We start from the raw sequence: 13,847 nt of genomic DNA on the forward strand, positions 1-13,847 counted from the left end.
CCCTAATGAGAATGAGGCTGCTCTGGCTGGGAATTCAACTCGCAACTGTGCACTCGGCAGCAAAACACCATAGTCATTAAGGCACCACTGTATAAAGTAATACAATAACTAGAAAATGAAAAGCAGGGAACACTAATAATGACACAGTTACGAGTAAGTATACAGTACCAGAGTGCATTTATTAATTTCCCAACTACGCATAAATAACATGGTTAAATCAACAGTAAGTGTTGCATGTCATTGAACGATTTATGCTGATGGTGACATCACTGCACCACCAGCACTTCCCTCTGTACACAAGATGCAGGCTGTGCTGGCAGTCAGTACTGTCACACTACACACCTCACCACAAGTGAGAACAGACCTGTGCTGAAAACACATTTTAGCATTACACAATAAGCAGGGGATACACCATTTCTGATTTCTGGCATGTTGATGTAACAAATACATTAGCACTGCATATGAATGAACCTACATGATCAACACTGTTTTTCAGTTTGGTGGCTGCAGTCTGCTATTCCTTTAGAAAGACAGCAGTGTGACAGTTTGTCACAATATATTACCAGTGTCACCTATTCTTTTACAGCCTTAAGTAAGCACACTCACAAGACAGAAAGCAGTGCAAGAATGCCCAATCTGAGTATATTGTATTTGCATCAGTTGTCATGGCTTCTGATGGCACAGACAACTGCACTGACAACATACAGTGGCAGAAGCCGAGGCAATAACACAAGAAAGTGTTATCTCAACATTTACATGAAATTGAGAACACAACATACCTGCATTTTATATAATCTTCATGTGAAACATACCACCAGTCATTAAAATACTTAGGCTGATCAAATTTTGCAGGCAGTAAAATAAGCTGCCAAGAGGCTGTTCTTTGGGTGGGCTATGACATCGCATCTCACTGTATTGTATGATGCGACACTTCATAAGAGGTGCAACACTCTTGGTTAGCATTGCAAGACTGACTACTGTTAAACAACACTTTGGACATCAATCGCTGTACGCTACGCATGCTTTCGCCTATGGCATATAAGGCTGCAAGAGTGCAAGTGCTTAGTCAGCATCAGGACATGCCTTGTCTTGCTCTTATTTGGTTTATTCAAGTAGTGAATGTTCTGCAAGTGCTTTCATCAGAACAGAAAAAGAAACAGCAAAGCAAACAATATGTCAAAAACTATTAATCACCTCTTGCCGAACCTCTATAATGAACACCTTTGATGTTTATACTTGGGGTTCTCTTCTGAGCTGCACCTAGCATGACTAAGGCTGACAAACCCATCCAAAATATGTATATGGGAAAACTACAGATGAATGTTACCACAAAAACTATACCCTTTCAAACATATAAGAGACAAACGAAGCAATGGCTCAGGCTGCAATTCAGACAGGCCTCACACATTTATAATTCTTTGTACTTCTCTTTAATCGATGAAGAGACTGAGAAACAGTGTTTCTCATGTTTGCAAGAAGCTGAAAAATGTAAGCATTCATTTGACATGCCCATATGAATGGGTTTAACTAAAACGTCAAACATAAGGGGGGAGGGGAAGGAATAGCATAGGAAACAGCCTGACATCTTCCAAAATCAGGAAAACTAACCATTCTAGGTGAACTTAATATCAACAACACAAGCCCAAAGGCACAGAACAGCAAGAAAGGCAACGGGTACAGATGGAAAAGTGTAGCTTCCCATACATGCATAAAAGCTGGCTACCAGAAATTGGTTTCATGAAACTTTGGGAATTTCTTCTCCGGTCAAAAAAAAAAAAAAAAGGGGGGGGGGAAAGATAAAAAGCAATAAACAACTTACAATTCTCTACTTTGCAGCCATGGCGCATGGCGTACATTTTGTTCATTGAAATTTAGCGTCTGCAAGGCTCTCCTCCTCAGTGCTGGCTGCTCTCGCACTTTGGCCCAAGAAAATGACATCATCTGCCACCACCGTGCTGGTCACATGGGTTGCACCTTTGGCGTCTGTTATCTCGCCATAAACCAAACGTCCCTGGACCAGCACTCGAGAACCTTTGCGTGTGTACTGGTGCACAGAGTTGCGAAGAAACGGTTTGAACACGCTGATACGGTGCCACTGGGTCTTCTGCTGTACTTCACCAGTTTCATAGCGGTAGTTGCTGTTTGTGGCCAATGTGAACACAACAACCGGATTCGCATCAGTGCCACGTAGCTGGGGTTCTATTCCAACGCGACCCAAGAGTGTTACCTGCAGCGATGAAAAAAAAAAAAAAAACATTTCCTTAGAGGAATCACGTGGCATGTGTTCAGATCCAAATGGTGACAATTACTATAAGCGATGGCAAGGAACACGCTGCCGTGCAACATTGCAACATTGTGCACTTTACATCGCAGGTATATCAACTAAATTTACTTTGCACGGTCATTGCGAACGGTACCTTTCGCCACAACACGCGCATTGAACGGCAAAATGCATGCAAGAACTCGTGTTACTTCGTGAACAACAGTAATCTGAGCTCCGCAAATTTTTGAACCTTTGGCCACCTTGCCGGCCTTTATGTGCCAATCCTTCGTGTGTGATAGCAAGTTAGGACAGGGCAACAAAAGACCTTCAAAGGAACGAACTTGGGCAAAATGTACCTGATTGATGCTCTTTTCGAAAGTAGTTGGCCTTTCTTCACAGTACAACCGCCGCAACAGAGGCGCGCTAGGCCGACTACGCAGAAACAGCTCTGCAGACAACGTGCAGAATTTTCGCACGGCAGTGCTCATTTTCGCTCACGTGGGGACACGCACAACGACGAGTGCTTGAACGTCAAACAATCACAAAACTTGGCGTTAAGAAGGCACCAAAAGCTTGATGGGAAGACAAGTGTTTCAAATTTTTACAGTGACAATGACCGAATGAAGTGTGTCGCTACACAGAGAACACAATACGCGCCATTTCCTATTTCACATCAATCGCATGCACCATGGCATGCACCAACTTGCTAGCATTTGATGATGATAGTCATGATGATAGTGATCTAAAGTAGAAAATGGCGCGTGCAGGCTGCGCCTCTTACACATTTTACGCCGTGCCAGTTACACCATGATTAACAATACACATGCTTTAAAAAGCAACAATAACGCATTTAAAATTAAGAACTTAACAAATGCAATGGCATATCGCCCCAAAAAATACATAATAAAAGTATATTTCGAATTAAATTTTGCAAAAATAACTATTTAACGGAGCCATAGATGGCAGGCAAGTCAGTTGGGTACACGTATTTGGTACAGAACTTGAGTCATATCGAAGGTTTTGCGTTTTGATACGTAGTTTTGTAAATCATTCGCCTGATGCAAAAAGTAGAGTGACCGTAATTATATAATTATAAGCAAGACGTACCACATGAGAGCATCGTTGGGCTACAGTAGTGCTAAGCATTTTCCGTTCTATCAAGTACACGCCGCTGCATATAAAAGTGTCAGCACACGAAACTGCGCACGTAATAAAACTTATGAAACAAACAAACAGTGTAGCTTAAAAAATGAAATATAGAGTTGTTTAACTTCCTAAAGCAGTTTCACTTTTCGAAACTAAAATTCCGTTTGAAATAGCACCTGCGGAAATTTTGACGCTAGATGACTCACCGCTAGGATTGAGAAATGCGAAAGCAAGCTACGATGCGTTGATGCGGTGATATGTTGGTTGTGAAAGTCGTCTTCGTTGTCTTCTTTGCATTTCGGATGTCGTGCATGTTTTCATGCTCGCTATTGGTGTAAGCTACGTGTCATAGTATGGGTGAGCAGCGCTCATCTACTTAGAAAATTCAAAGTAGCTTAAAGGTTTCAAAGACAAGGTTTCGCAACGCTGGGCAGGTAAGCGGCTGCAACTTTCCATTATATTCCCTACCTCCCACCCTAGGTGTTAAAACTTTTTCTAGCTCCGCTTTCGTGATATGTTTCGTTTTCGTTCATCATGTTTAGGTTACTGTGGTTGAATTGCTTGCATGGCTAGCATCAGCTTTGAAAGTTCAGGGTCAGCAGCGAGGTTATTTTCGCTGACCTCTTTGCTTGCAAAGCAGAGTGACATATCTGAAAGCTCGCGGAATTCACGTTAGGTCGGATCGACAACCGCTATGCCCAACACGGTATTGCAATAGAATACTGTCACTGTGCGCGTGACCCGTTTCTTGTTATTTTTGCGGAAGCCTTAGCTCACTTGTTCTCCCGCGGTGCTCGCTGTGTCTGTGCTCAAGAACCGGGCTCGATTTGTGCCTGTCAACAGATATTACATAACGATAACGCGACTGAGCGTCAACACTGCGCACTGTGGTTAAACGCCGCGACCTTTGATTCAGTGAAGTGGGCTGTCGCTGGCTTGCATTCCCTTTGGAAGCCCTTATGGAGATTTCCTAGCTGTCAGTGACCGCGGTTTCTTACCGCCAGTGTCACGAGACCCGTGTTTACAGTGCGTATTGACTTCTTAGTTAGTTCTCCAAAGCTGATCCAAATATTTCTCCTACAAATTGAACGGCAATGCCTGCATCACTTGAAGCTAACCACATAACACAATTTCGCTGAAATTATATGGAAGCAGAGCAGACCAATTCTGTAAAAGTCGTAGCTGTCTTTTTATTTCTTTGCGCACATTACAATTCAAAGCCACCTCACAGAGGAGTCACTTCGTGGTCATTTCCTAGCTGTTGCTTTCAAACATGTCAAATGCTTGGACCTAACTCAATGTAGTGACAGTGAATGCACCACCCCTTTCTACATAAATATTGTATTGCTTTTAGTATTTTGCTACTTCGCTCTCGTGAACTGTTCATGAAATCAAGGTATTGTGACTGTGGAATAAACCTGTGGTGTTAAGGAGAAAGAAATAAACCTGTAGCTTAACTTACAAAGACTGACACCGAGAAAGCAACTGCAATTGCACTGTGCAGCAAGCATGTGCAAATTCTACTTCAAGTAGACAGACATATACATATAGAGCCATAAAAAAAAAAAAGAAAAACGATTCTATGAGTTGAACAAAGCACATGCAACACTAATATTTAATTTTTGGCTTCGTGTGTTTGACTTTCTCCCTTCTGTGCTGAGAAACAGTGACCTATATATTATACTTACCCTTCAATTTTTACATTTTTTCAAGTCTAGGAATGCAGTTTACCTTGGGCGGAATGTATAAATCCACTGTACTGAGCATTAGGTGCAAGTTAAAGAGCCCCATGTGGACTGAGTTAATTCAGCCCTCAACTACAGCATCATTTTGTAGCCTGTGTGTTGCTTTCAGATGCTAAAATCAAATTGCTTTAGACACACTTAGATGTATTGATAGTTTTCTCATCTGACTGCCAGATGCTGAGTGTGATGGAGGCTTCTTTCGGTTGGCTGCTTCCTTCTTTTTGTTCTCACTCCTCCTCATTCCTTATATACGAATCAACCCACTTATCTTTTCATTGCCCTTATGCCGTGAGTTTTCTTTCGGTGGAGTGAAACGCAAGTGCAGCTAGCATTGTAGGTCATTTTCTTGTGACCCTCTTATTATGAATTATTCTGTGCAAAATTGCATGGCCACTGGTGCCAATAGATTAGTTGCGTCTTTGATGCTACATAGTTTTGAGAATTCCTAACTTAAAAGTGTAATATGATATGCAAATGGTGTAGGTTTGGCATGCAGTGAAGGGAACATTTACTTCTACCCGCCATGGTGGCATAGTGGCTAAGGCATTGTGCTACTAAGCCCGAGGGTGTGGGATCGAATCCCGGCTACAGTTGCCGCATTTCGATGGGGGTGAAATGCAAAAACGCCCGTGTACCATGCATTAGGTGCATTTTAAAGGGCCCCAGGTGGTCAGAATGAATTTGGAGACCATCACTATGGTGTGCCTCATAATCAAATCATGATTTTGGCACGCAAAATTCCAGACTTTCACTTTTAATTTTTAACAGTTAATTGCATTTACAGCCTTTCGTATTCTATCCAAAGTGAATGTTGGCATGATGACAATACTGTTGCCTATAGTAATCTATATTTTATGTTGATTTAGTCCTGTGTTGGGGAGCATTCATCTTGCATGTTAGAGCTCGAATGTTAACTGCTTATGTTTTGGAATGGGAAATAGTGTAAATATTATGGGGCGTTAAAGTTTACCAAAGCTTGTTGTTGGGCGCGTTGTGCTTAGGTGCCCTGACATGGACAAAAACAAACATGAACAAATGCTTAATGTCTGTTTTTGTTATTTTCCTTGTCTGTGTTTTATGTGCCAGCTATGCCATAGCATTGGAATTTGCCGATTACAGAAAAAGGAAAAACATTCCTGCCAAATAATGCTATGTTTACTGTTAGCTTGTATATCTTTTTACCTTACATGATGAGAATATAAGCTTATCAATTGTGATGCACATACACGAGCACCCAGGAAAGTGGATGTGAAAATGGCTGCCGCAGTAGCTTAATTGATAAAGAACACCACGCGTAATGCGGAAGATGTGGGTTCGGCTCCTACCCGTGGCAAGTTATCTTTTCATCCACTTCATATCTCTTCTTTACTTACATGGCACATTTTTATTAAACATAACAAGTAAGTTCCCTTTTGCTTACTCTGGCTTCATTGTCCGTTTCTTCGTGTACTAGTGATTTAACAAAAATGAAGCCTCTCGGATTCCTTAATTGTACATTGCAGTCGATGTTTTAGGCAGCTAATGCTGTCGAAGTTGTCATGTTGCAGCACTTAGATGAGCTTGGAACGTGCAGTACTGTCACATTATGTGTGTTTTTTTTCCCTCTTTGGTGTCTTTTGGCTAAACGTTATGGGCTCATTCACACCGGCGACTGACAGTGGTCGCATGACCAAGTTAGTCACAAAGCGACCAGTTGCAAATGGTCACAAACGGTCACTTTTCTCGAAAAGTGACCGTTTTGAGTCAATCGCTCTCTGCGCGATTTTTCAATCGCGTGACCGTGGTCGCAAAACTGATAAACCAATCAGCGGCCCACCAGAAGTGATCTTTCATGTGTCTACATTCGGCCTCCTCCTATGTCGCGGCAGATTCCGCGTAGATTCCGAGAGTTCTCGCTGAGAACGATAATCTCTGAGATTGTGACTTGCGGGTCGCGCTCAGCCGGGCTTGCCGTGTGAACATCAGTCGCCTTCCGTCACTTTTTGATCGCGAGTCGCAAATGGTCGCACGACCTCCTCAAGTCGCCGGTGTGAATGAGCCATATTACTTTCTCTATGTGCTTGATTTGCACTGTGCATTCTAATCCCTCCTGTAGTTGTGTACTTGACTTCGCAATGGCAATGTAATTCAGCACCAGTTTTTGTTTCTGCCAATAATTACAGGACAGATCAAGATAAAAGGAAACACCTGACTTACTTATAGTCCTGTTGTCTTTATGGTGTGCTGCAAAACACAGCAAAAAAAAAAAAAACTAGTGCACAACACATTTTTCAACATCAGAACAACTTAGCAAGTGTCAAAAACTGAGAATACAACATACTGAAGAAGAGCTGAAATTCGGGCTAGTTGGTATGGATTCGTTGCGGTGTCTTGTTGCAAGAGCAACGCAGTACGAAGAGGCTGGACAATGGTGCTCCTTGAAATTGGCTGTTGTCTTTGTATTGTCTTCTGCTTGGTGCCTGCCTAAGCCACCATGAAGATTCAAATTTGTGTTTTTGTGGTAATAATTGTTTGGCAAGTGATTAGGTGTTCTCTTTCCTATTAGGTTCATGTGCACTTACAAAAAGTTCATGTGCCACAAGGCTGACATCTTAGACTTTGTCGCGAGTTTCATTCTAATAATAGTACTAGCATATTGTGGCAATGGAGACATTTTTTTTATTGCTACGTGCTTGTCATTGTGTGGTGTTAGGTCTTGTCAGGTTCATTCTGCAACTTCTTGGAATAAACAAAGCGAAAATTGTATTCGGGACCAAAAAACACCTTTGCCGGTGTATGCCAATCTGAGCAATTTATATATCAAGGACAGTGGAGCTGTATAAGCGAGTTCTCACTCCTTTTGAAAGTCCCAGGGTTCTGTTTTGCCACTGCCCTAAATCTTGACCACATTGACCAAGATTGACCACATCCTGCATAACGACACAGTATATCCTGGGAAGCAAAACAGAAACTGTCTGTAGAAAAGCTATTATACTAATATATTTAATGTGCTGTGAGGCTTGCCAATATTCCTCTGGGGTAGAGATCCAAGGCCTTCACTTAAAGCAAAAAAAAAAAAAAAAGAAAGAAAACATTACAGTGGTACAGTATTCCTTTAAAACAGCTTTGCTGTAAAGTTCCAATATTAAATAACAAGCTCAAAACATTGTTGCTTACATCACTGTTGTACTATAGAAGAGAGCGAAATGCTGTGCCCCAAGTTGACTGTTTTCGTTTTACCTTGCAGGATGCCATCTGCTAGTAGGGGCCTCGATACATATGACCCTCAGACCAAAGTGAGACTCCTGAGTGATGTAGGTAGTGCGGTTGATATTGACGAAGGCATACCTTTGAAGCGGTACTTCAGGTCTGGCAAAGAGATGGTGCGAATGGCTGAAGTTTACCATAAAGAAGGGGACCTCGAGAGCACCTATATACTTTACACCAAATATATCACGTGAGTTTTAGTCGGTCTGATAAATATCTTTTTAGTCTTGCTGGACTAATTCTGGTGTTTTTGCTCACTAATGTAGATTTAGAACTGAGGTTGAACAGCGCGAATAAAACAAGTACATGAGGAAACAAATACCACAGACATGCGCTGACTGCCAACTGGAAGCTTGGTTGTTTCCTTGTGTCCTTGTTTTATTCGCACTGTTCAATCAACCTCAGTTCTGAATATGAACCAACTAGCCCTCATCAAGATCTTACTAGTATGTTTAGAGTAACTGCTGGTTACTGTATGTGTGGAGTGTGATGGTGTATTCTCATTTGCATAAGGTGGTAATTTATTTTTGCCCACATATTGACTGTCCTTGATTATACTTCATTTGCAGCATTTTCGCCTTCTATTGGCTTGAGTTGTTGGTAGCGTAGAATTAATAGTCATTGGTTAGTGACATCTGCTATTATGCAGCATGCATTAAACAGTGTAGTAGCCAGATGAGAGCATTCATGTGCAGGGTGTTCTGCACACATGCACTGTGGACCCTATGACCTAAAGCATTTTCAAGCCCATTGTGTATGCTGTGCTAGAACTGGATTATGCAAGGTTCCTGTAAACTATAAGGAAGGCTAAGCCTTTAAAGTTGTGGTGAGATCATAATTACAAACTACAAATGACTGTCTTCCATCTGTCAGCATGCCAAATGTTTCTTGACACAAAAATTATTTGTGTGCTTTTGAAAGATGCGATTGCCTTGTGACAAGCTTTATGTATGCAGTGCTGTGCAAGTCTGTTTATGCATTAGTGCAAAAGCCGTGAACTTTGATATTTGAGCTGGATTATTGTGCTGCGATATGACCTGCGTTTTGCTTATATCATGCAATTTACTGTTGTGCTTTCCCGCTTTTTATCTAGACTGTTTGTAGAAAAGATATTTAAGCATCCTGCTATGAAGGCATCCCCTGGACCTGAATGGGACCAAACAAAGAAGGTAATAAGCTGTAATGCATGCAGCAGATGTGATCCCCATCCATTGGGCTGAGGACATCACTTCATCCCAACTGAGTCTATGTTTTCGCATACCCTTGTATACCTGGCTGGTAATTAAATGATCGGCATAATGTAGCCGAGTGATCGCAGGTTTGGTTGGCATGGTAAAAGCGTCAAGAGATATCAACACGGACAACACATGCTTCCACAATTCACTTTGTTGCCTAGCAGCTGCTACAGCATTCTTGTAAGCACAAGGTTGTGGATTCTATTCTCGGCCACAGTGGCCTCATTCTTGTAGGGAGCGAATGCAGTAATGCTTGTGCAGCACCTAGATTTAAGTGCGTAAAATAAGTTCATACGAAAAATGTGGTGAACTGAGGTCACTTTCTGTCAACTTACACTACTCATATTGAACACACGCTTACCTGTTGATCAGGTGTAAACCACCTGATCAACAAGTTGTGGTGAGATGCTGACCATCTTCCACGACTTGCTGGAATGTCATGAATTAGAAGCTCAGAGAAAAAAAAAAAGAAATACTTTACTAAACTGTCAGCAAATTCCACTCCATCCAGCAATGTTCCTTGGCAATGAACCGTGTTTTGACAGCAAATTAGTCTTAGCTTCTTAATTAAAATGATGTTCGCGTCCTGCATGTTATACGCCCAAGCAATATGTAGCACACACAGCCTCTCACCTGCGGCTGCCGCGGCATGCAACAGTAGCATTTAAAAGCACATGCTTTCTGGCCCTTGCGTTACAGGGCTTGGGTGAGGCATTAGTGCTACTCGCGAACTGTTACGTTTTTAGTTTATGATCACTTTGCAACATTTTTTTATCTTCATAGCACACCTCACTTGTCAATGTAAGATTTTTAATACATACTATATGTTTTGTGCATTTATACGGTGACTCATTTTAGGCCTCTTTACAGCCATGTTATGTCCAGAGTTCATATACCATTGTCAGCTTATTATTAGCATGTGTGTGGTGCTCTCGGGCCAGGAGGGGCCCTTGTGCCATGAAAACCTGTTAATCATCATAAGTGTTGGTCAGAGAACTTCAGTTGGTCAAAATTATTCTAGAGTTCTTCAGTGTAGCATACATCATAGCTCGCTGTGCTGCTAGTCTGTGTAAAACCCTTTGAATTGTATACGTTAGCGTACTGTTACATGCTTCCGTTATGAATTGATACTGATATACTTAGCTTGTTTTGTTAGTTGTAACATAAATAAGTCTATGACCATAAGAATTAGGCCAGTAGCATATCATAGAGAGCCTGAATAACTGACTTGTTTATACTAATGTATCGACTGAGGTATGTTCACCATAAACGTAGTTCAGCATCATTCTGGGCTATCTTAAGTTAGCATTCATCATCATCATCAGCCTAAAAAAAAATAAATTATGGGGTTTTACATGCCAAAACCACTATCTGATTATGAGGCACGCCGTAGTGGAGGACTCCGGAAATTTCGACCACCTGAGGTTCTTTAACGTGCACCTAAATCTAAGCACACTGGTGTTTTCGCACTTCGCCCCCATCGAAATGCGGCCGCCGTGGCCAGGATTCGATCCCGCGACCTCGTGCTCAGCAACCACGGTGGGTCATCATCAGCCTGTTTTATGTCCACTGCAGGACGAAGGCCTCTCCCTGCGATCTCCAATTACCCCTGTCCTGCGCCAACCGATTACAACTAGCGCCCGCGAATTTCCGTCACTCCATCTAGTCTTCTGCCATCCTCTACTGCGCTTCCCTTCTCTTGGTACCCATTCTGTTACCCTAATGGTCCAACGGTTATCTAGTCTGCGCATTACATGACCTGCCCAGCGCCATTTTTTTTCTCTTAATGTCTATTAGAATATCGTCTATGCCCGTTTGCTCTCTGATCCAAACTGCTCTCTTTCTGTCTCTTAAAGTTATGCCTAGCATTCTTCATTCCATCGCTCTTTGCGCGGTCCTTAACTTGTTCTCAAGCTTCTTTGTCCGTCTCCAAGTCTCTGCGCCGTATGTCAGCACCGGTAAAATGCACTGATTGTATACTTTCCTTTTCAATGATAACGGTAAGCTCCCATTTAGGAGCTCACGATGTCTGCCGTATGCGATCCAACCCATTTTTATTCTGTGAATTTCCTTGTCATGGTCCGGGTTCCCTGTGATTAGTTGACCTAGGTAAACATACTCCTTCACAGACTCTAGAGGCTGGCCTGCGATCTTGAAATCTTGTTCCCTAGCCAGGTTATTTATCATTATCTTTGTCTTCTGTATATTAATCTTCAGTCCCACTCTTACACTTTCCCTGTTAAGGTCCTCAATCATTTGTTGTAGCTCGTCTGCATTGTTGCTGAATAGAACAATGTCATCGGCAAACCAAAGGTTGTTGAGGTATTTGCCGTCGATCTTTACTCCTAAGCTTTCCCAGTTTAATAGCTTGAATACTTCTTCCAAGCACGCAGCGAATAACATTGGAGAGATTTTGTCTCCCTGTCTGACCCTGTCTTTCTTCATAGGTATCTTCCTGCTTCTCTTGTGTAGAATTAAGGTAGCTGTAGAACCTCTGTAGATATTTTCCAAGGTATTTACGTAAGCAGTACCAGCCTGAATTTGTCTGCTTTTACCCTCCTTTATTATGTAATGCCTCTATGACTGCTGGTATCTCTACTGAATCAAATGCCTTTTCGTAATCTATGAAAGCCATATACAGAGGCTTATTGTACTCTGCGGATTTCTCGATAACCTGATTGATGACGCGGATATGATCCATTGTAGAGTATCCCTTCCTGAAGCCAGCCTGTTCCGTTGGTTGACTAAAGTCCAGAGTTGCCCTTATTCTGTTGGAGGTTATTTTGGTAAATGTTTTATTACTGGGAGTAAGCTAATGGGTCTATAATTTTTCCACTCTTTAAGGTCTCCCTATTGGTGGATTAGTATAATGTTGGCATTCTTCCAGTTTTCTGGGACCCTTGCAGTCTGTAAACATTTCGTATAAAGAGCCGCCAGTTCAAGCATTATGTCTCTTTCATCTTAGATTAAATCGACTGTTATTCCATCTTCTCCTGCCGCCCTTCCTCGTTTCATGTCTTGCAAGGCCCTTCTGACCTCATCACTAGTTATAGGAGGAGTTCCTGTATCCTGTTCATTACTGTTTCTAACTGAGGTATCCTGACTCCTCTGGGTACTATATAGGTCAGTATAGAATTCTTCTGCTGCTTTACTGTATCTTCGAGATTGGTGATGATATTATCCTGGTTATCTTCCAGTGCATACATCTTGGTTTGTCCTATGCCACGTTTTGTTCTCACCGACATCAGCTTTCTCATGCTATAGTTTCGAATATCCCTTATTTTCGCCTTGTTGATCAGTTTTGACAGTTCTGTGAATACCATCCTATCTTTTGAGTTGGGCACTATCATTTTTTTGTCATTTCTTTATTAGGTCCTTTGTTACTTGGGAGAGTTTGCCTACTGGTTGCCTCAGTGCCTTGCCTCCCACTTCAGTTGCTGCCTCTGAAACCAGTCTAGTTATGGTTTCATTCATTACCTCTCTGTCATCTTCATCTCTCTGTGCTAAGGCTGCATATTTGTTAGCAAGTACCCGCCTGAATTTGTCTGCTTTTACCTTTACTGCCTCTAAGTTGACCTGTTTCTTCTTGGCCAATTTAGCTCTTTCTCTCTTCAAATTGAGATGAATCCTAGCCCTCACTAACCTGCCTGGCTTTTTTCTAACCTGGTTTTCTCCAAATACCCCCTATGCTGGATCAGTGGCAGAGCTGTTCTGCTGCTGAGCACAAGGTCACTGCTGCAGTTCCAAGATGCGGCAGCTACATTTAATTAATGATGCAATGCAAGAATACCAAAATCTAAATGCATGTGACTTTGTTCAGTCAAAATTAACCCTGAACCTATCTTCTGCAGCATCCATTAAAATCGCTGTGAACTTTGGCCTCCACAAATGATCTCATTTAGGGTTGAAAGTTGCAAAATATTTACTTGAAGCAACTACAAATGTGGCAGTGTAATACATGACTTGCAATATTTTTGTATTGCCATAGTTAAAGGAACCCCAAGCGGGATCTTGAAGTTTAGCTAGTTGGTAGATAATACAAGGTCCTGAATATTTCGCTGTGCATGTTCGAAAAAAAGAGTTTGCGCTCATTGCTGTGCTGTTCTTTGTCAAATTTTACAGAACGATCACATTTTGGCGTTGACTTCATTTAGTGTAACACTTGGCACAGTTAATTGCCTGGTTTTTTAAGAAAAAAAATGCAAATTTGCC

At 41.8% G+C, this 13,847-nt stretch overlaps 1 protein-coding gene across 2 annotated transcripts in view; it reads left to right on the forward strand.

Annotated features, from left to right (window-relative positions):
• The first annotated feature begins 3,510 nt into the window (after positions 1-3,510).
• Positions 3,511-13,847, forward strand: part of LOC142584431 (STAM-binding protein-like) — a 74,580-nt gene continuing 64,243 nt past the window's right edge. The window contains exons 1-3 of one of the 2 annotated variants that reach the window (XR_012828787.1): positions 3,511-3,843; positions 8,381-8,590; positions 9,494-9,569. Coding sequence is in view for 1 of the 2 variants with exons in the window: in XM_075694586.1 (XP_075550701.1) it covers positions 8,382-8,590; positions 9,494-9,569 (285 nt within the window). In the remaining variant the exon portion in view is untranslated. The remainder of the gene's footprint in view (positions 3,844-8,380; positions 8,591-9,493; positions 9,570-13,847) is intronic. The other variant, XM_075694586.1, reaches the window with a different exon arrangement.

The sequence above is a fragment of the Dermacentor variabilis genome, chromosome 1, assembly GCF_050947875.1.
Source record: "Dermacentor variabilis isolate Ectoservices chromosome 1, ASM5094787v1, whole genome shotgun sequence".
NCBI classification, from domain to species: domain Eukaryota; kingdom Metazoa; phylum Arthropoda; class Arachnida; order Ixodida; family Ixodidae; genus Dermacentor; species Dermacentor variabilis.